The sequence below is a fragment of the Polyodon spathula genome, chromosome 5, assembly GCF_017654505.1.
Source record: "Polyodon spathula isolate WHYD16114869_AA chromosome 5, ASM1765450v1, whole genome shotgun sequence".
Classification (NCBI taxonomy): Eukaryota; Metazoa; Chordata; class Actinopteri; order Acipenseriformes; family Polyodontidae; genus Polyodon; species Polyodon spathula.
This window is the reverse complement of record NC_054538.1, coordinates 68,773,059-68,797,017: the sequence shown is the minus strand read 5'-3', so window position 1 is coordinate 68,797,017 and position 23,959 is coordinate 68,773,059. Positions and strand designations below refer to the sequence as shown.

General features: G+C 38.5%; 2 protein-coding genes across 2 annotated transcripts in view; both read right to left on the bottom strand.

The window, feature by feature from the left end:
- Nucleotides 1–4,282: 4,282 nt before the first annotated feature.
- Nucleotides 4,283–9,185, bottom strand: LOC121315329 (potassium channel subfamily K member 16-like). The gene is made up of 5 exons (XM_041249362.1): nucleotides 8,973–9,185; nucleotides 7,363–7,477; nucleotides 6,900–7,066; nucleotides 6,079–6,247; nucleotides 4,283–4,575 (listed from the first exon to the last, which is right to left on the bottom strand). Exons 1-5 carry the CDS (start codon nucleotides 9,183–9,185, stop codon nucleotides 4,352–4,354), a joined length of 888 nt encoding a protein of 295 aa, XP_041105296.1. The 3' UTR covers nucleotides 4,283–4,351.
- A 1,999-nt stretch (nucleotides 9,186–11,184) lies between these two features.
- The window catches only part of kif6 (kinesin family member 6), a 105,068-nt gene continuing 92,293 nt past the window's right edge, over nucleotides 11,185–23,959 (bottom strand). Inside the window, exons 19-23 of the mRNA XM_041251136.1 lie at nucleotides 22,098–22,195; nucleotides 18,359–18,406; nucleotides 18,097–18,186; nucleotides 16,921–17,027; nucleotides 11,185–12,741 (exon numbers count right to left, since the gene is read on the bottom strand). Coding sequence (XP_041107070.1) covers nucleotides 12,722–12,741; nucleotides 16,921–17,027; nucleotides 18,097–18,186; nucleotides 18,359–18,406; nucleotides 22,098–22,195 — 363 coding nt within the window. The 3' untranslated portion in view covers nucleotides 11,185–12,721. The remainder of the gene's footprint in view (nucleotides 12,742–16,920; nucleotides 17,028–18,096; nucleotides 18,187–18,358; nucleotides 18,407–22,097; nucleotides 22,196–23,959) is intronic.

Below are 23,959 nucleotides of genomic sequence, written 5' to 3'. Positions count from 1 at the left end.
ATCACCACAGTATGACGGCAGCCAGAACTCCTGATAAGGGATTTGGGTCATTGAGTAATTTACTCTCCATTTTAGACACTAAGGGCCTCATGCACTAAACAGCGTTAACTAGTTTACCACGCAGTAAGCCTGTTGCTGTGTGCTTTGTACACCTTCTATATTCACTAACCAGCGGCAAATGACTTTGCATGCGAAAAGCATGGCATGCAAGTCATTTACATACAATTAATAATGGTAATCCATGGAAATGTACTCAAATTCTCTCCCCTAATACTGCGAGGGAGAGATTTGATATAAAAACCATATTTACTTAAAGGTGCTAACTTTCCTGAGAGTCTCAGCTTGTGTTAAGTTTACCGCTTATTGAAAGCAGGCGGTGTCTGTCTAAATCACAATATAAACAGAGCAGACCAAAAATAGTGCTATGTGGGAAACATGATAAACACGTATATCTGCTTTCAGGTACTGTATTTAATTTTTTGCAGGATAAGATTACCCGTGCTCCACAGAACACTACACATAAAATGTCAAATATAGGCTACATAGGACGTATTTCATTGGTTTTGTGGATTAAGGGCAATATTTTAACATAAATTTTAACGTGTTGTAATAGTGTACATAATGATATGATTATGAAAATGCAATTTACCAAAAGATGACTGGGGCCACCTCCTCTACGGAGACCCACTGAAGATGTAGCTGGTGCTGGCTGCTGCCTCCTTGGTCACTATCATTCTGACAAAGTGAGAGCCGGACTACCTGTCCTTTGGAGTGCCCATATACTAAAATAAAGGGTGTGTAATGCGTGCAGCATTTCGTGTGCTGTGATGACTGGCAAATGAATCATTTAGCTTGCCTTATGGTGCATACTACTATATTAGTGAATAGAGTGGTCACGCCTTCCTTTTTGTGCTCAGTATGGGTTTCTCTTACCATGCAGTATTTCAGGTAATTTAACACCGTTTAGTGCATGAGGTCCTATGTGAGTAAATTGTATTTTGAGTGAGTAAAATGCAACATTACCTTTCAATACATACTGTACTGCCTTTAATGCTAACTTATGGGGTATGCATTGACGACAACCTTACATTTTAACTGTGCTGTTACTTTGAACTACAGTACAAAAACTTGATCTTACAATAAAAACAAAAAGAACAATTATTTGTATTTGCTTTATTGACCATGTCCATTGACCTGTGAAGCACAGAAACAGATTTATTTTAAATTCCAATGGTGCAGATGGAATATACTTAACAAAAGACCTGCATGCACACACACTATACAGTTATAAAGAAACAATAATATTGTATTCCTTATTGATTACCTTGCTATAGCACTATAAAGCATCCCGACTCTCTCCAAACACAGAATATTTTATTTATTATATAGATTTACCTTCCAAAAATGCATCTGATAGATAGGTAAACTGGCGCAATAGGTCAAGGAGGATAAGACGGTGTAGAGAAATCAAGAATCCAGTTGCTTATTCACCAGTTTGAAAACCCGGACTTATTGGTAACATTTTTCTGGCAATTTCCAGGCAAGCTACAAGCTGTCCCATCATTTCTCTAGCTACTGCATGCAGTATATTCACAATTGACCATTAAGACATCGGGAACCAATGAAGTAAGTACAAGAAGCTTGAGAGTATGCGAACTCAAGCTGTGCAGCAAAATTGCTACGTATGTTCTCTACACATTAAATGTAGATATCAAGCGTAATTCCTTTTTTTTCAATGAGTAAAAAAAAACAGTACAGAGCTTATCTTGATTGATGAATACAGCTATATAATGGTTGCAATGCATTTTTGCGCCATACTCGTTATGGATACTCATATGTGCTTGTAGTTGGGCTCCTATCTCCTCTCTTTCTCTCTCTCTCTCTCTCTCTCTCTGTATATATATATATATATATATATATATATATATATATATATATATATATATATATAAACACATTAATCAATGGATTATTAATTTATAACAGAAACTTAGAGGGGAAAGTTCTGGATTTTTGATTTTTGTAAGTTGTTGTTATTATTATTTGCTTACTGCTGCAAGGATAATCTTTGTTGCTTGGCCACTGTCTTCATGTTGCTTCCCAGAATTGTATCTCTGCTGGGCGTTGTACAGAGATATACACTGCTTTGTACACAGATATATTGTAGTAGTGATATAGATAATTATTGCGATCAACAGCACGGTCACTTCATTCTCTTGAGGGAGTAATTTCCATAGAATGGGCACTTACCATAGTCCTTTGACATATACAGTGTGCTGCAAAGAGCTAAAGATTGGCTTCAGAGGGCAGTGGTTTCTTAAAATAAATGGGATGAGCTTTGTTCTGAAGAACTTTTGTACCTTAGATGATGGAAGCCTGATCTCCATTCACACTGTGGTACCTGATTTTAGAAAAACAGAACATACTGTCTGAAAAATAACCCTAATAATGGCTTATCAGGATGTGAGCTCTGCAAGACAATTTTATTTTCACTAACAGCTAAGAGTTTAAGTAGCCATAGTAAAAACACTGCATTATCTATATAGTCTACATTAGAGTCATTAAAACGATATGTTCCTGTCTGACGAGACATCCAAAGGGATGATTAATTGGTTCAGGGTGTTGATTCAAGATATTCCCTTCCTCGTTGCTCCCGCAGATTATTGATTAAAGTGCCTTGCACACATACGTACACAAAGAGGATGTTTCTTTGTTTTTCCAATCACAACAGCATGTGGAAAATTGCTTTTTACGGGTTTGGTATCGTTCTCAATATCCTGAATGTAATTTTCTGTATTTTATGCTGGTTTTGCTTTACTGTAAGTTAAGGGACAACAGGCAGTACAGTTAAATGGATATACAGTTCAGTATGCAGATGTCTTGGGTGCGTTACGTATAGGATCTGTTCCAAATGGTTCCAGTAAACATGGAGTCATATAGTTACCCTAGCTGTGTAGAGGCAGCCGAGATATCTATTCACATAGCCAGACGTCTTGAAGTACTGTATGTTACTATAAACAAAATGTATGAAAAATAGAAATACTGTAGTAATGCACAACCCAAATGTACTGAGATCAGACAGCTTGAAATGCTTGTGATGCATTGAGATCGCTAAGATCGATTGCGTGGGCATTAACACGTCCAGACATTGTGAAGATTTTCTAAAACCTAACAAATAAATTGGGGTTTCCTTTATACATACAATATTACCAGAAACTAAAGCAATAGCCTAGCTTCTACTAGCTTTGTACAATTAACTAATGATACACAGCTGGCTAGCAAGCATAACCAATAAACACTATGTATTATTTATTCCTGCAAATAAAGTCTTTATTTTAAATACATCAAACAACAAAAACATATTTTCTAATACTAATATTCCAGTACATATGATTGACTTATACCTATAGGCCTACCTGTAAACTCTCACAATGCCTTCTTCACACACATCAAGCAGAAGACTGAGCCAATCACAGTAGCACCGTGTCAGTCATGTGACATAAACTATTAGCTGCTTTCTAGACACAACACGTACTGCCCACATAGATTTTGGGAATGATTATTTTTTTATTTTTAATTGAAACTTAGATTTTTCATTTTTCATCTCTGAAGTTTAGTGCCTCGGCTCACCTTGAGCAGGCCCTGATTATTAAGTAAATATATATATATATATTCTTGAGTGCTATTTATTTTGAAAAAGATACTGCCCACAAAATAACGGTGATCCAGATTAAAACTAGTTTTTGCATTCCTACCAAATTATAGTAATTGTCTAGGGAGATAAGCTAGTCTGAATGGTATTGCCAGTATCAAACAGGTGCAGTTATTGAATGTCATGCTCATATTGTTCATACTTTTTGAGTGTAAGACCATCCAAATATGGATAAGCTAAGGGATAATTTCATACAAAAAATTCAGTCATGTTTTTACGTGATATTTCCTTTTCAATAAAAATAATTCGGTTCATATAGCCACAAGTCAATTCCTTTGGCACCTAATATTACCATTGCCACTAAAGGTCCAATTGGTCATCAGTTCCTGGCGCCATTGTCTAATAAGTATTAGTTTGGCTTATATAAAGGTTCCTGTACACAACAATATTTAAGGTGTCTGGTGGTTTGTATAGTCTGATTGGAGTTTTACTTTTAATGAGACAGAATCTCTGCATTGATGGAATTGTATTGATAAATAATAAGTTCAATGGTCTTCATTACTTGGATGGGATTTTTAGATACATAGGTTTTTTTTGTTTTGTTTTGTTTGATGACCCCTTCAGTGGCTTCCAGACCATGGAGAGGCAGACCATGCCTCAGCTCCCTCGGGACGGGCACTCGGCTACAGTGACGCCCTCTCAGATTGGTCTCTGCATGGCTCTCTGGTCCAGGACGTCACCCTCCTTTCCTTCCTGTGGCCCAACTGTACAGGGCTCGCTCAAGCTTTGCTTGAGTTGAAAAAGCCTCTCCATCAGACCGGCCCTCAGGTTACACAGCATTGCCAGCCAGGCCAGCCCGAAGATGATCCACACTCCAGTCAGGCTGCGGTACACTGAGATGTAGTGCTTCTCCGGGTCTGTTCCTGCAGATAAAGCCCAGTGGCACATTCAGATCAACCCATTCGGACAATATGAAAGTTGCTAGTTAAAATCCAGCCCAGTTTGGTAGAAGTCCAAAAATAATATCATTTCACCAAAGACATTATCTGGGGGCTGTAAAGATGGTAACGTGTGTGGCTATTTACCTATTGATTTTTACAATGCCCAGTTAATTGCACAGAAAGGATGTCTTATCAAGAGCTTTTGGAAAAATGTTAACCCATTGAAAAGTATGTACTTGCTAGCAAGGGGGTGGGGGGGGGGGAGCAACGACACACGACCAGTGTTCCTGCAGAATTTAACTTTAACTGACTTTTTATACTGTATTTCACTGTATTTAGTGTACATCTGTTATGCTAATATCATATATTATGTAGTTTCCACTGTATATAATGTATTATGCTTTTTTTTCTCTTCACTATCACAAATTATGCATTTCTCTACTTGAAGTATTATGGATTTTCTTGTATTTACTACATTTTGTAAAGCGCTTTGTGATGGTGTTCCACTATGAAAGGCGCTATATAAAATAAAGATTGATTGATTGATTATACAGAGTTGTTCAAAATGAATATCACAATACAGAAATGCAGCATAATTAATTTCAAGTCAAAAACAAGAATATTACAACAAGATACAATAAACCATTAAAACTAAAATATCTTTGATCACCGCCTTCAGCCCCTTCAAAAAGCCCCACTAGTCTGATGTCACAGTGACAATTTCTGTCCTCATGGACCGCCACCTTATTCTGCACAGCATCAATGAGCGTTGCACTAATTGATTTTGTTTTTCTTTTGTTGAAGATAAGCTCTGGTGATATCCTGACTGGCAATTGTTTCATAGAGGACGCAATATCAAAATCCTCATGTTTAAGAGCATTGAGGATAGTAGCTGTTTCAGTTACGTATTAAATCACAGGCCACAAAGCTGCGTCAATTCCTTCCTGAACTGCGGAAAAGTGCGTGCAACCTCTGCGAAGCGGATGTCCCAATCATGGGGCCCAGTGATCTCTTCATACGCTTTCCCTCCAGTGTGGATTGAGGGGAAGTAGCCATCCAAAAATGGTAGGCAAACAATTTTTATATAAAAAAAGAATCAGAAAATAATATAAAGAGCGTAAGCTGTTCAATTATATATGAAATAACGAAGTGGCGACAGGAGCTCTATCAGCAAACAGTCAGCCCAGCGGTAAGGTCATGTGATCTTGCAAAAAAAGGATTTTGAACTATGGGGAAGGGTATTGAATGACTGCTGTCCTAAGGGGTACTATCATAGCTTGTTTATAGTTTTTTTTTTAACGTGAAGTTAAAAAAGTCAACGCTACCCTATTGTTGAGATCTACAATCGTATCTAGGCTGCGTAGTGCTTTCGCACTGATTCAGAGAACAGCCTCAAGGTCTTTACTTGTATCCCTGCCTTCCAGCACTCACAGTCCAGCCTCTGCCCCCTCCTGTCCCCCAGCCCCAGCAGAAGAAAAAACATACCTACAACGTAATCCCCGAAGCCAATGGTGCTGAGTGTGATGAAGGCGTAGTAGAATCCCTCTCCATATGTCCAGCCCTCCACATAGCTAAATAATACCGGGGGAAAGACCAGGAACAGCAGGGTCCCCAATATTAGGAAGAAGGACACGGTCAGCATCTTCAGTGTCTGCTGTAGAAGGGGCACAGGAACTCAAAGGTCAACAGTACTGGGGCCTTCACAGGATCAGAATGACTGTTCTGAGTAATGGTTTTGAATGTATTTTTAGAAGAAATTTACTACTGGACAGATTTACTGAGATTCAGCACTTATAGTAGCATACGTAACAGGCAATGTTGCACTTCTGTTACGGATTCTGATCCTTTCTGGTGAGATGAGGTTAAAAGTTCTATAACGACACGTGTAGAAGAGTCTGGTTCTTTTGTATTGTACCTAGGTGCCAGTAGATAACCAGGATTTACATATAAAATACAATAAAATTGTGATAAAGCAAAAGGGAAAAGCATAATAATCTGCTTGATTAAATTCACGATAAACTTCTGTACTGGATATGTTTTAGCTGTTTGCAACGAAAGCAATCCTAGTGAGTAAATAAAGATTGCATAATGTGGAGGCTGTATTAAGCTGACAACAATTGGCATGTTTTTAGTGTGGATAAAATGTTGAACCCCACTGTAAATGTGGTCTTAAAACTCAATATATAACAAGTTCTACAGTGCCTTGTCAATATCCGTACAATTTTAAGAATCTCTAGACTGTACAGCCTCCAACTTCTATCCTATTTTCATGAAAGAAAAAGAAAGAGGAGCAGCTGGGCACATACCCCATGATGCCCTGGGGTCTGCACACTCCTCTTCAGCCAGCCAAGGTGTGTGGTCAGCCCCTTGCCCAGCTGGTTAAAGAAGGCCAGGTTCAAGGGGATCCCTAAGAGAGCGTAGAACACACAGAATACCTGCCCACTCACTGTGCTGGGGGACAGGTTCCCATAGCCTGAAACAACATCAGGAAAACAGGTGAGCAGGATTCCAACGCCTCATCACGTATCACGTGGTGCATTAGCAGACTAGTGATGAGAACTTCCTTGTACAGAAACAAGTTACTTATTAACTCGCTGATTCAACCTAACTGGAGCCAGCGAGGAAAGGAAAAAGAAAGGATTTCACATTAGTTTTAGGATCTATTCTAAACTACATCTAAAAATGATGAATAAGATTTAGACAAAGAAATATTGCTTTTTTTTTTTTTTGAGAGCGAGATTTTTTACTTTGCAGTAAGGAAAGACTTGCCAACGGTTGTGACGACAGTGCCAGCAAAGAAAAAGGAACTGCTGAAGTCCCAGTTGCTGGGGTTTGTGGAATTCCCACATGGGTTCACTCCTTTCTCCCAGGCATCCAGGATAACCTGAAAGAGACAGAGACACAGTTCAGCACTTAAGCAATTCGTGGGTAATGCTCTTACACATCTAATACATTCCGTTAATTACACAAGCCTCATAAATGAAAGACACAAACATCTTGGTAAACTTGGTATTTCAATTTAAGTAAAATTTTGTAGCACTGAAAGTATATTTCTCCAATCAAATACAGTAAACAGATACATTAATTTAATCAAATTGTATAACATTATCATGTTAGTATAACGTTTTAGTGCATGTGATCTCCACCTTTTACTGTTAAAACCCCATTAGAATGGATATAGCTATTAAAAGTTGTGTACCACATTGAACACTGAATATGAACGTCAACACTATGGTATGGTAGAGACTTGTCTTGACAATCACCACATTTATTACATTCCTTTAAGTATTCCCTAATATGTAATACACTTTGACGGTTTGATGGCAGTGCCCGAATCTTCAAGTGGCATGATCAGATGGTATAATTTTACAAGGACAAACATATACATGGGCCGGTATTGGAATAGCTGCATTGATTTCAATTAACTTGTTTTAGCTAACAAGTTGCAATGAATTTATTTTATCTCCAGTTGTGTTTTATTGCACAGTGTGTGTATTCATCTCTGATGGATGTAACATATTTGATTGTATTGCTTATTATTACTGTTTGAGTAAAACATATTGGTATGAAGACTAACATCGGTCCTCTTCACAAAGGTTTAACTGTAAAACTGCTCTAGGCTATAGCGAACATGTTAATGACGGTCCAGAACAGCTGTGTGAATAGTACACATTAATTAAAATGTCCTAATCATGATTTAGAGTAAATAGTTTTGAGAATCTAGCACTGTATGTCTTAAAGACATGCCTTGTTATAAAGATTTGTTATAATGCCTTTGTTAAGTGTTTTGGAGCACAGCATTGTTGCTGTTTATAGGGTGAAAGCCCTTTATATATATATATATATATATATATATATATATATATATATATATATATATATATATATAGTGTGTGTGGGAATGTAAGGTGGGCAGGAAAGGGCTTAAATCTGCCCCTGCCAGCAACTATTCTCAGCTCCTAAAAAAGTTGCCGATTTCAAGTTACTTATAAAATGTTATAGCTAACTTGAAATCTCCAACTGTTTAAGAGCTGAAAACAACTAAAAAGGTCTAATTAAACAAATTATTAGTTCAAATAAGGGTTTCATTAAGTAATTGAGATATCAGTTGGAAAACCAGAAGACACACGGGGTCCCCAGGACAAGGGTTGGGAAGCCCTATATTAAAGGTATTAATCATTTAACCCCCCAAAACAATTTTGATACCTGGAAGAGCAATCACATGGAATCTGGTCCAACAAGTCGGCCATGGTGGACTCTAAACTATTATGACAGTCCACTAGAATCTTTAAAAATACATATTTCCAAAAGTAGAAGGAACAGCATTAATCCTCTTTCTAACCCAAACTCCACCCTGCACAGCTGACCACCCCCCGTACCTCTACAAGCTTCTCCAGGGCTGGTCTATCCAAGCAGGTGTAGTTCTTCAGGAACTTGAGCTTCTCAAGCTGGAAGTGGTCTCGTGTCTGGCTCTCTGCCTGCTTCTCCAGCGCTTGGAAGATGGTGGCACCAAACAGCAGGTACAGCAAGTAGCCAAGCACCAGCAGTCTCCTCCAGCTCGCCCGCACACTGCCTGCTGTGAACTGGGACATGGCCCCCAATACAGTATGTGTCCTGATGGCTGATTAAGGTGTTTGGGTGATGGGTTAATGGTAATGCTCTGCAGGTGGAAGAACACGAGCAATCGTGACCACCTTCTGAGCCAAGAACAAAACGAGTTGAGATAAAGAAAAAAAAAACGGGGATAGATGGACCTTCTTCTTCTTCTTCTTCTTCTTCTTCTTCTTCTTCTTCAGATGGGCTATGGAACAACCCCAAAAATTATTTCATCTGTTCTTGCAGCCTGCAAACTGGATCCAAGAAACTGTTTTGCAGAACAAGGAAGAGATTCAGGCAGGTGAATCTTCTGAACGTTCTGTACCGTGCACTTACAGTGTAAGATATTCCCTGCATCCTCCAATCCTCTTCTCCCTCATCCCAGTGAAGTACAGGGCTGTTTCTTGATGGCAGAGGGCTCCTGTGCTCTCTGTACACACAACCTTCCCAGCCTCCTAATAAGGAAGGCAGCTCAAGACATCAGAACTCTGGTTAATATTTTACTGAACAGGAGCAGCTTGTGCGTTAATAGTTTTTATCCCTTATAGCCAAATGTGGAAGTGTTCGTGCTTGGTGCCTGGGGGTCAGGGTTTAATCTCAGATACAAATATCTGTCAATATAGGCAAGCTATTTTTGGTAGGAACATTTACTTACTAATTTAAAAAGTTTTGCTATCCAGGATAACCACTTGAAATTATTATTATTTATTTATTAGCAGGCACAATTATTCAGGGCGACTTACAATTGTTACAGAATATCACAATACAAAGAAATGCTTATCTGGGGGGATGGGGGGACTAATACAGTTGTCTATAAAAATTAAATACACCATGAATAATAATAATAATAATAATAATAATAATAATAATAATAATAATAATAATAATATAATAAACCCCCAGTCACAAACAGTGGGTTTTTTTATCACAAATAAATAATTATATTATATATATATATATATATATATATATATATATATATATATATATATATAGTAGGTTATATTCAAAATAAAAACATGTATTGTAAAAGGCAGTTCTAGTGTTAATGAAATGTATGTTCCACAAACAGAAACACACACACACAAATATAAATTCTAAGTAGTAAAACGTGTAGAAATTACACTTTATATAATTTTGTGTGTATGCCTGCTGTGCATATGTGTGTGTGTGTTGAAAAGGTAACCAGACAAACAAGTAGCTAATGCGCAGCGTAATTCAGAATTCATGTGGACTCCACAGGATTGGTTGAGTATCCACCGCTGGTTCCAGTCTATTTAAAGTCAGAGCGAGCTATGGCACTAGGAGGCAGTGTAGTCTAATTGGTTAACTAAATGATTTGAGGCAGTATGCCCAAATTAGTTAGATTCAATGGTCTGTGAGACAGTGTGTCCTAGTGGTTAGAGCTGAGGACTGGCAGAAAGTGTGTCACTAAGGGATACCCTCAGCAGATTTAAAAGTTATCTCTGTCCCCTCTCAGCCATATCCTCCAAGGCTGATTGATTTAATAACTTATTTTCTTAACTCATTAGGACTGCCAAGTGTCTGTATTACAGGGGAAAACATCAGTAGCACACACACACTGTAAAGCAAATGTTGAGACTTGTCACTTTTTCCATTTCAAAACACATTTATAGCTGCATGTACATATCTCATGTTTGGTGATCTGATAATTAATTGCTTTAGCTTAGACTTTTCAGTCACTTGGCAGTAAAAGATAAAATGTAATTCATTTTACACTAGTCAAGTTTGCACCCTAAAACATATGAAATTAGCATAACTGGGAATTCATGCCAGTCATCTCCTATATTATGCTGGCAATCGACTGCACCAGGCTTGAGCAACCATGTATAGAATTGAAGTTAAATATTCCCTAATCATTTTATTATCTTACAAGGATGCTTTATTACAACTACCTGTTTTCATATCCTATTCTCTATTGCTATTTCTGTGTATGTCATTTTTTAACAAGCTTATTATAAATGTCCCTTTTCTACCACTTTAAAAGGTGAAGTGTGGTGGTTTGGAAAATGATCACTAGGGATGTGTATCTGTAATCCCTGTGAACTCTGAAACTGTGATTTTCTACAGTTACTCTTTGTTCCCACAAGCACAGAGGGAGCAGACATCACACTTCAGAAATTGAAGTGGTTGATGAAGGACATTAGTTACTAAACCTGGTTAATAACGATCTATGCAGGAACAACAAAGAACACACATAATGGATATTAAACAGGTAAGAAACTACCTGTACAGGCGGTATGAAGTATCCCAATTACAGTTGCCATGGAAATGTAGTTTATTGACGTAATTCAATAAAACAGCGGTATTGGATTTAACACACTTAGCAACTTGTGATTCTACTTTTAAACTAAGGTCTGGACCTTTGTTGTGTCTGGCTTTATACTGTCAGGTTGTTTTGTGAAAATGTATTCAAGTTATTGCAGTAAGGTTGTTAGGGGTAATGGGCTAAAAGGTACTGTAGGGGTGGCCAGAGCTAAAAGCATGGAGCAAGTCTGGGGCTGAACTTCTGTATTGTTTCTTTTGTCTATGAACCATGTGTTCAATAATGCAAAATTAATTAATTTTTTTCTGCCAGCAAAAAAAGTTAGTCAGGTCACAAAAATGTTTTTATTTGAACAAAATACAATATAAGTGGCATTTTATTGATGACACTCTAGATACCTTGAAAATAATAATAAAAAAAGACATTGGTTCTTTGTTTTTCAATGATTCGTTGATTCCCCAACATAAGTTATTATCTTATTCAAAGCAGGGTATTGTGTTAGCTTGCAAGGAAAAGGGTTAGGAACTCACACAAAGGCTATACATCTGAAAAAAGACTGATAATCCTTTAATCGACTTGGAATAATCTAACCTTTTTCCTTTTACCATTTCAATGCAATGCGATATTATACGATCTGTAGATAAGGATTTTGTGTTTGTTGCCATTTGGTCTGCTTTACTACATTCATTTATAGCTTCTCGGACCACAGGACCAAACAATGGCATGTCTGTTTGTTGGTTCCAGGACTACCTCTCTTGGTCTGTTCCAGGCATAGTGTGTACTGGCTTTACTTTAGAACAGCTCAATTTGCCCCGCTTTTCCATCTGATGACCTCCACAGGGATGATGGTGCGTCTAAGGTCCTTAAAACACACAATATTCTTACTCCTCAGGGGCATCTAAGGGTCATACACTGACAAACATTGCTGTGGGAATTGCACTTAACCTAGGGACCTAGGATGGTTGCAGGGAATGTCTGTTTTGACAACACTGCACTTCGATGTGGAAAAGATGTGTAAGTGTCTGTGCAATGGATTGGTCCTCTTCTCTCCATGAAACCGTTTTTCTGGAAGCTGCAGTATTTCTGTAGTCTTGTCTCTCTGGTCTTGCCAGCCTCCCTCCTACTATCCTCCTCCATCGACTCTTTCTAGTTTTCTAGATCTTCTAGTGCAGAAGGTTTGGATAGTATGGCAGTGTAGTACAGATAGGTATTCTAATGTCTGTTCAGTAAGTAGGTCCGCAACTTTTATTTCTTAGCAGACCCCCCTGCAACAAAACAACATTGACATTAATAAACACAGAGAATGGCATTAATTGTATGTATAACTACATAGCATAGCTTGAGAGGAAGCAGGTTACTGTTTCATGGTTTTCTTGTAACCACATAGGTTTGCATACATTGCAGACTAGGCAGATTTTCTTCTTTTTTAGTCATCCCTTGTATACAGTTACAGAAAATGGTTCAGACACAATTAATGTCTAACCTGTGAGTCACATTCTAAGACACTGTCAAAAAGAACATAGTGGAATGACTTGCTTTATCCTCCACAAAACTGACTAGCTTGTTATGCACATAATCCCTGACATGATATATGCTGAACAAAAACATAAACGCAACATGCAACAATTCTGTGCATTCAAATTGCCATCGATAAAATGCAATTGTGTTTGTTGACCGTAGCATGTGACTGCCCATACCATAACACCACCACCACCATGGGGCACTCTGTTCACAACGTTGACATCAGCAAACCGCACGCCCACACAATGCCATATACACTGTCTGCCATCTGCCCGGTACAGTTGAAACCGGGATTCATCCGTGAAGAGCACACTTCTCCAGCGTGCCAGTGGCCATCGAAGGTGAGCATTTGCCCACTGAAGTCAGTTACGACGGCGACCTGCAGTCAGGTCAAGACCCTGGTGAGGACGAGGCGCACGCAGATGAGCTTCCTGAGATGGTTTCTGACAGTTTCAGTGGCTGGTCTCAGACGATCCCACAGGTGAAGAAGGCAGATGTGGAGGTCCTGGGCTGGCATGGTTACATGTGGTCTGCAGTTGTGAGGCCAGTTGGACGTACTGCCCAATTCTCTAAAACGACGTTGGAGGTGATTTATGGTAGAGAAATTAACATTCAATTATCTGGCAACAGGTCTGGTGGACATTCCTGCAGTCAGCATGCCAATTGCCATCTCCCTCAAAACTTGAGACATCTGTGGCATTGTGTTCTGTGACAAAACTCAACATTTTAGAGTGGCCTTTTATTGTCCCCAGCACAAGGTGCACCTGTGTAATGATTATGCTGTTTAATCAGCTTCTTGATATGCCACACCTGCCAGGTGGATGGATTATCTTGGCAAAGGAGAAATGCTCACTAACAGGGATGTAAACAAATTTGTGCACAAAATTTGAGAGAAATAAGCTTTTTGTGCATATGGAAAATTTCTGGGATCTTTTATTTCAGCTCATGAAACATGGGGCCGACACTTTACATTTATATTTTTGTAAACCGAAACCTAAAAGATATTTCAATCCTGCTTGGGAAAATGAATATTTTGTTTTTGAATGGCCATCATGTCAAGCAGTGGTGTCAAAAATATTAAACATGTCTGCTGCAGAAAATATGTTTGTAAGAGAAGCGAAAGAAACAGGAGGGTCAGATGTATGTCGTTATTTGTAAACTTGTACCAAAAAGACAGACAGAATGAGCTCTGTCTTGCCTACAGTTTGGCAAAAGCTGTTACAATTTACAACAGGTAGGGTCTTTAAAGAAACAGCCACAACAGTTTATTCAAATTCCTCTGCCTTCCAAAGATAGCAGTGTAAATCAGCCTTAGATCTACCCTGTGTGTGCAGAATGCGTGCTGAAAGCACTGATCAAATTGACACGAGTCAACATACTGTTTACCATCGTTTTTGAACCTAATAGAAACATCCAGTGGCTGTAATGCAGAAAATATAATTGCAGCTATATTCAGTTGTTTGGAAAATTAACAAAATGATGATCCACTACAGAAAAATGTGCACTAACGGACAAAATATATAATCATGTCCTAGTGAGCAGTATGTTGTAATGTCCGTCATGTAACTTGAGTGTGCCGACCCCTGCATATGATGTGTTATTTAAGATGAATTACCACAATTATATTTGTGCTGAAACGTTTTCCAGCACCATACAGAATTAACCAACGTTGCATCATAAAGTCCAATATAACATGTTGTAGTTTATTTGATGGTGTTAAATAAAAGATCTAAATTATGCTCATGCAGATTTTTGTTCTTCTTTTTTAAAATGATGTCTCAGTCCTAAAATGATATGCTAAACTTTTTGCCATAGCTGTAGATTTGACTGACATATGAAATGTGCCATTAAGTTTTAATTAGGTGCCCACTCCCGGTAGAGACGTGCTGCGTTGACCACGTAAATTCCACCCTGACTGAAAGAAGTATGCGCCAGCTCATAAAATTCGCGAGTAAAGTATTTCTATTGCATTTGTGCATACAGAATACATTTTATCCATCCGTATCGAACATATTTTTGTTTTTGTTTGCTTGCATGAATTAACTGAATTTTGCTTGTTTCCATCACAGCTGTCAAGTTTTTTTTTTTTTTTGCATTCGCATAAGTTATAAAAAAAAAAAAAAAAAAAAAAAAGTTTAATGGAAAGATAGCTAGTGTTATGACGCAGCTGCGTTCCCCTTCGCACGCCACTTCTGCCAGCGTCTCCAGAGAGGAGTTTTCTAAACCAGAAATCGGCTGAACTGAGCTCATTGATAAAACAGCGGCACCGACACGTTAAAACGCAGTAATGTTAAAAATTATTAGTTTCGGTCAAGACTGATGGCTACAGTTAGTACTGATTTAAAACAAAGTAATATGTATAAAATACATTAATAAAGTAGGTTACTCTTGATCTCTGCATCATCATCATCCTGCACTTGTTCACAGACGCATATCCTCAGTAATTTTTAGAAGAAAGAACATAGATTACGTTATTGACAGTAAGTGAATATATACAAGACACGTTTTTAATTTCATGGGATATTCGATTTCATTAAAATATTAGCGATTTGTTATCGTGGGGTCCCAATAGATAAATAATTCGATTATTATCGTGATTGTTACAAGTCTAATATACAGTATATATTGTAACAACCCTGGCAATGACTGGACGGGACGGGGGGATAGAGGCTGAAAGAGAGGGTCTACCCTGAGAAACAGGAACGAAGAACCTGTGTCTGCGAGTGCCTGAGAAGAATAGAAAGAAGAAGCGAGTGAGAGAAAGACGGAAAAACCAAGTGAAAGATTAGGGAGTGACGAGATAGTTTTTATTATTTTTGACATGAACCGTGGCCCAAATAGGGATTCGCTGTTTATTCATTTTATTTTGGTCAGTAATTAAGAGAGTCAATTTTGAATCCCACCTGGTCTCCCCGAGTCTGTTTCCCTCAAAGAGCGCAGTTCGCTAGCTACACTCTTAAGAGTCGGTGAGTTTGTTGAGTCAGCATTGAGCCAAACGTAACGTCAATAGCCCTGATCGTTGAGTTTAGGAACACACCCTTTGTGTTTTACTCTTTTTTTGTGCAGTGTGTTTATATAATTACAGTGATGCTGACTTATCACTCAGCGATGATGATGAAGAGGATGTGGAGCCAAGAACAGTTCAAACTGTACAAACAAAAGAGCATACAGCTGCTTTACAGGTAAGCGAGCTGAAGGAGGGAAGCTGTTTGGTTTAAAATAACAGTGCTGTGACAACATAATTTCAAAACACAGCACTAGGTACAGGCATCAGCGGCAGCCAGATCCATCACAATGCCTGCGTAAAGTAGCTGTGTACACGCATTTGTGACTATCCCTCCAACACATGGGAAGCAACGAAAATGTGCAGAGGCTGCGAAGGCAACCCCAGATTCTGTTGTGTTGGATATTTCAATAAACGGCACAGAGCAAGTCGATAATGTCACATGTTTTGATGTTGTTTGATAGTTATTTGATAATTACTGTTTACGGATTATTATTATTGCTATTAGCAACGTTTTTGTTTTCATTATTAAAAAAAAAGAAAAGTTTTATTTGTGTTTTGTTCATCATATGTTAATATTTTATACCAATTACTGGTTTGAAAATATTATTATTATTATTATTATTATTATTATTATTATTATTATTATTATTATTATTATTATTATTTTCAAAATCTAGTACCTGGGTTTTTACATGTGGAGTTGAAGTGGTTAATGGTTGACAGTACCAGCCACACATTTTGGAAAAGTTTTCCCACTTTTAATTAAAGTTTGTGCCAGTTTTTGCCTGTCTTACTACGAAGAAGATGTTTCAGATCGGTTTCTTTAGTTGTACTCTGATACTATGGTTTTGTGTTGGAAGTTGTCAGACACACTCACCCATTACACACAGGAAACCCTATGAGTGTATTTCATTACCTTTCCTCTGCAGAAGGCTCTGTCTGGCGTGGATGAAAGCCAGGATGTCTGCGTCGGTCTGTTGGTCACCGGTCAAAGGAATGGGGGAGACAAGCTTTCCAGGAGCTCTACAACACAAGGAACATCTTACATCTCATGAAGCTGTCGCGCAACACTGTCAAGACTCCTGAGATCCCAAACACAATCACCATTCTAAAAATACACTGTTATAAGGGTTTTATCCAAGATCAAAGGGGAAGACGCAATCTCACAATGGTGTTAAGACTCAGGGAGCCCCCAAGGAAGGAGCAGGTGTATCTCCAGCCTCTTTCACATCTTTGCATAGTCTATTAACAGCTGCAACTGCAAGTAAAATGAACTCACAATCATGGGCTGTCGAGCACAAACAGCTTGCTGTTAGACGAAAAGTCAGGTTTGGCTGTCAAAGTGATGTAAGCAACTAAAAATAATTGAAAGGCTTTTAGTAATTTATATGTATGTGTGCCACTTATCTATGTGCCACTTATCAATATATACTGTGCGAATAAAATAATAGTTTATCTGCATGCTCTGAATGTTATTCTTTAAGGTCATGTTACATGCAGGTTAATCTGGGTGGGTATGCATGGATATGCTATTTTCAATATTAGATTTTTACATCCAGGGCCCCTGACGTATACATATAACAATGGCAGTCTTACACTGGGGTGTGTTCTGGTATATATTTATGTGTGGTTTGTTTCTGAGATTATTGTCTGTATATTTTTGTCTGTACATGTTTTCATATGGATCAGGTCCTACCTGGGATTCTGTACAGGTTCAGGTAATGTGGAAATACTAGACACTGTGGCCCCTACTTCATTGTTTTTATAGTGTATCCAGCAGGTTTTAGATAATGCAGCTGATGCTCCCTGGTTGAGGTACAGTGCTGTGAGCATTGAGAAGCAGTGGAATTTTCCTTCTCACTAGCTTAAAGCCCTGATCAGTCAGTCACAACAGCAGCCTGCTGTTTGCTAGCGTGTCACTGGTAGAAGAAATTCCCATTCTCTCTCTCGTGTGTAACCCCCTGATTTTGCAAGTTTTGAATTTTCTGGTATGTTTCAGAATTCAGCTTTGTGCACATGCGCATTGACTCATGATTATTTGTGATACTCGTTTGTATTATACTGTATCTGTGGTAATGTGTGGCAGCATTACCTGAGACTGGAAGTCGATGCCGTGTGACTCTCCAAACAGCTTCTCGCAGATGACTGTCTGGATGTAGGAGCATGACTCGGATTGAAGCTTCTGTAAAAAAAATACTAGTTTCAATGGCAATTACCTTGCTATACACCCACTCTCCGTCATTTTCAATTTTAGGGTTATCCACAGCACATAAGCAAGACATCTAGATATCTAGAGCAACAGCTGTTCATAGCTAGCAGTAGAGCTTGTGACTGTATTACATTGAAGGACTAACCTGAGGTCTGAAGCAGAAGGGACAGCAGAAAGACTGAAATCAAACTCCCTGCAACACCAAATAACAGAAAATGAGGGAAGGTGCTTTAGCAATAGGATATATTTTTTCCAAATCCCTTGCTATTACACTGCAGTCCCCATGGGGGCAGCAGCTGAACATGCTATTAACAGCTTGACTGGGAGAATCCAATCTGAATGCATGCACCCTTGGGTTTTGCAGTTTCAGAACTGCCAGTTCTCTTAAATTAGATCAGGTTTGGTTGTACTGATTCACGGCATCCTTTATAATCATGACAGTATCATTGTTACTGTTATATTGTTTACAATAAACTTTAAAACCCTGAACATAACCCTTTTTTATGTTGCACTGCTTCTGGGATACCACTTTAGGAATGCCAGGTTGTATTTTTGATGTTTCACAAAGGAAAGTGCTTTCAAACAGACTAGCAAACTTCATGGCCCTCTATCGCATTTTTAGAAATTTATCAGAATGCAGATAATTGTAGAAACTGAGGAGATTTCCTCACAGAATTTGCTGCAAAGCGAGTCACAGCATTGCAGGTCGAGAAGTTCAAGTTGGATACTTGATTCTACAGCTTGTTGATCAGCTGAAAATGGGCCAGCAACTTAATTTTGTCTTTATACCTCAGAAGGTCTGATAATCGTTGCTGAAATGAATGCTGAGGCCTCTCCACGACTTCAGAATAGGGCACGAGTTATGATCAGAAAACATCTGCTGGCAGGTAAGAAATTGAGAGAGGTCACCTCCTTCCAATTGCACATGGAATAGCTTCAGTTTAGTTTCAAATGTTGTGATTCGGTTGGCGAGGTCAGAGACAAGTTGTTCCTTTCCTTGAAGCAAGACATTCAGATGGGCGGTAAGGTCAGTAAGGAACGCAAGATCACAGAGCCACATCGCATCATCCAGTGAGGTTACAGGTCATTCTTTCTCTGTCAGAAAAGCTCTGATCTCTGCCAGCAGCACCTAAAGCCTTTTTCAAAACTTTACCTCTACCGAGCCACCTGACTTAAGTGATCACCTTAAGCGAAACTGATTAAGCGATCACCATAATCAGCATACATTTCTTCTTTAAAAAAAAAAAAAAACTTAAAATTGACGGTGGTTGAGTCCACAAGATTTGATAAAGTTCACTGTGGAGACCACAAAATGAATTACATGCTCAAGCCAAGATCTTTTCCGCACAGATTTTGCTGGTGAATAATACAGTGATAGTGGAGGAGCTGTTCCTCCCTATCACTCAGATATTGCTTGATATGTGCAATCATTTAATTTCTCTCGCCTTTCATTGAAGGTGTACAATTTGTTGCAATGCCTGCCAGTTTTGCCCATTAGAAACCCACTCTCAACCTTATCTTGGAGAATGTTAAGCAGATCAATACCTGTGGTTCGCCCACAAAGTGATGCCAATCCAAAAAATTATTCATAAGACTCAAACTCATTTGTCACACCATGCACAAATATTGCCATCTGAGCTGTGTCCGAACAATCAGTTGTCTCGTCCACTGCCAAGGAGAAGTATACAAGCTTTTTGTGCCACAATATTCAACTGATATTAAACGTCTTCTCTCAGTTCTGACACACACCACCACACTGTCATACGATTCAAACTGACTTGCTTAAAGTTCAGAGCTTGAGCGGGACAGAGTATTTCGCATGCTACTAACGAACAGTCTTTCATAAAATCCCCATCAGTAAATGGTCGAAATGTCTTAGCAGTAAAATAAGCTATTCATAGCTTACCTCAGTTGCACTTTTAGTTTCTTTCTGTGTCTTTTGGAAGACATCTTGCTGGGCAGACAGCTGTTGTCTTAAGATCTCGCAGTTTTCCCGTGTACTCATTAAAACTTGAATGCTTTGTGTCGTAATGCCTCTTTAACTTAAATTCCTTTGGCACTGCAACAGTTCCCTTACAAATTAAACAGATATTTAATCCAGTGTCTTCCACAAAGCAATATATTTTGGTCCAAGTTTTGTTGCATTTCTGATGTTCATTATCAGTTTTTCTCCAGCCATAGAAATGAAATATGCAAAGATATTTTAATGAAACGTACTAACAGTCAACTTCAACACTACAAGTCCTGAAGAACCAATGCACGTACTGTGAATGTAAAAATCAAACTTCAGGCATCACGATGGGGAGTTCTCTGTTTAGCTTCTGCCTCCGTTGCTAAGGAAGTGGTATGCATGTATATTTGAGCACAGAAAGAAAGTAGGCCTATTTATTGATGTTTTTATATGAATAAACGCGCTGTTCTGTGAAACTGGTAAATAAAATGATATTATGGAAAATTATATTTAAAAAAAAGATAAAGTATTGTGGTCCATGTAATACTTGCTCACAGATCTGTGAGGGTCACCTCTTGATTCTGTGTGCCTGATTTCTTTGAGCCTTTTCCCAATAATCATTTCTACCTGTGCTCATTTTGAAAGTCGTGAACAGACTTGACTTCCACTCCCTCTGTCTCGCCAATCCCTTCTTTTTACCTGGCTAACCTAAGTAGCGGAGGCTGCCAAGCTACCATACCCTGGAGACGAGAGTGCAGCCTGACTGTGGTGCTGTGAGGTGACCCTCTCGAGCCAGCGGGAGTGCAAATGCCATTGCAGAGCTTCTTATAGTGGTCCGCTGTCAAGAACGGCAACTCTGCATGAGCAGGATGAACACGGCAGTTCATTTATTAGGTGAGGCACCAGCATTAATGATTTGATTTAAAAAAAAAAAAAAAAAAAAAAAAAAAAAACTATAAAATAAACTTAATTCTTAAGAGAACAGATTATTATCTTTTTTTCTCTCCACACTACACATGCAAGTGTTTGTTGTCATACTAGAAAATATACTTTAAATGTAATTTTAAAAAACAGTTAAAGCTAGATCTTTTCAACTATGCATGTGATAAAGTGTTAAAGAAATGAACCTGACAGTATTTTTACAGAGCTGTATACCTGTGCTTTAGCTCATGTAACATTAGAATGTATTTATGTTTCTCTGAGGTAATTATATTGATGAGCTTTCAGATATTTAAGTAGTGTCCCGAGACTGCTTTTGCTGTTTTTACCATTGGAAAACCTGAAGACTAGTGATCAGTACTGTAAAAAGCTGTAATAAAATCATCACCCCTCTTCTGATACCAACATACAGAGAAGCAGCTCATTTCCCCTATCAGGGATACAAAGTTACAGTTTTATGTGTTGATGTACAGCTATGACCAAAAGTTTTGCATCACTTAGAATTTTAGGATTGAGACATGTTTTTTAAACTATATGTAAGTCATTTAGATCTTTTAAAATTTCAATTTTTCAAATTTTGTCAGTTTTTCGTTAAGTTTATGGAAAACTACAAAGCGGGACTCAGACTCAAGTCGGACTTGATTCGGCATTTTCATGACTGGGACTCGAGTCATGGCCACAAAAGACTCGGACTCGACCTTGTGTGACTCGGGACTCGAACTTGAACATTCGGGCTCCTTGACTCTGAGATACTAACGACTAGCCCTTTTTTTATTTTCTATTACACAAGTAATATTACAGTTACTAGGAAACTGTGCACAATAAAAACCCACCCAAAAAACATTATCCAATCACTTGTTAGCCCTGTTGTCTTTGCAGCCAATCATAGTAAGAATAAGAAATTGGAAGCAAGTTAGGTTGTAGTGTAAACACACACCCCACTCAGTGTAGGGGGGTATATATATAAATCTATAACAAACCAGTGACTCCTTACCTGGTTTTGTGATTACTTTCCTGAGACTTTGTATTAGACACAGGAGGGGTCCTCAAGGCATTTTCGGATGCACCTCTTCCTGACCGTTCCTCCTGTGGCTGTAGTAACACAAAGAAGCATGCAAATCTTTTTCAATTAGACTTTTCAATGTCAGTTTCCAGGTAACAACACAGGGCAATGAAGTGATTCATTTAAATTATTTAAAAATTATTTTTTATTGCAATTTTGTTTAAATGCTTTACTTCACACACTGCTGTGCACAGACCATCAAAAGATGCCCACACATGCCCTTAATGAATCGGCTCTCTAACAGACTGGACAAACAGTAACAGCAGAGCTGGTTATCACTGGGGTGAAAAATGTATGCACGAGGGCTCAAATGGAAGCTTTCAATCTGTCAAAAGTCTATTGTCGTACTTCTTATGGTGACAGCACAGGTAACTGAAGTCCAAATTCTCAAGGCTTTTAAACTCATTTAAAATAAAATAAATTTTAAAAAAATACACAAATTGATAATAAACAACTTGAGACAATGTATAATGTGCTGTGTTTAACATCTGATTTTATTTCTCATTTAAGAACTTTTTCCTGTCTGAAAATAAATGTGCAGTAACAATATGGAGAACAAAAAATTTTAATTGGTTTTATAAATTTCTTAAACTGTTATACAGTGCAATACACTCCACGCCTTCACCAGGAAGGAGTCTTATGATCTTACAATAGGTAAACACATTAATTAATAAATGAATAAACAAACAGGATTATAGTCTGAATGGTTATCTCCTCAAATCAGAATTCCTTAGTAAGACAGTTCTTGCAGGGATTTGGAGATGCAATCCCCTCGTTGCTCTTCATTGCTATTAAACAAGAAATCTATTTACCTGTCTTTTTTTATTTCCTTCAGTTTCCTTCACTTGTTGGCAGTGTTTGATGTATCAACAAGAACACAATCTGGGGAAATGATCATGATAAATATCTTCTGTTTTTGTCTTTTCCCAAAAGCGTGTCCTGGACTGACGGCCCTCTGCGGCAAGAACTTGGCAATGAAACCAGAGCTGCCGACACATAAGAGCTGACTGACAATAAGCCGTATGTACAGAACTGCACAGAGGCCAGGCAGCTCCAGGCTCAGGTTCCAGGCTTGGCTGCAGGTGCCGTGTCTACCGTTAGGAATTAAAAGTATTCCTTCAAATATCACAATTAACGTGATCCGCTTCAAGTAGTGGGCTTTAGTGTGGAAAGCAGTGGTTGTGAACAGAGCAGTGGTTTGAGAAAGTACCGGGCTACCGGTTTGGAACGTAGTGGGTTCGAACAGGTCAGTGGTTTGAAGAAGCACCGGGCTGCAGTGTGGAAAGCAGTGAGTTTGAACAGTCAGTGGTTTGAGAAAGCATTGGGCTGTGGTGTGGAAAGCAGTGGATTTGAACAGGTCAGCATTTCTTTAAGATTTACAGAAACTGCTTATTTTTGGGGACCACTGTACCTTCAGTGGTTAGAATGATGGGCTCCAGTGTTGAAGATAGTGGGTTTGAGTAGCTCAGTGGTTAGAAAAAGGTGCTGGGCTGTAGTGTGGAAGGCAGAAGGTTTGAAGAGCCCAGTGGTTAGAGTGCAGTGTGGAAGGAAGTTGTTAAAGCACTGTGGAAGGGAGTTACTGGGAATAACAAGCCTGAGGACCATGGTTTTTTAACTTAAATTCCCATACATTGAGCACCCCTGCAGCAGATAAAAAACTTCTGCTCAGATGTTTCCATGGATGGTAGAATATTGTTCAGTTTACTTTCAAGAAAAAGCAAAATAAAGATGCTTTTGAAAGTTAGTAATTCTCAATGTCTGATCGGAGAGATGTCAGTAAATTATAGGTGACA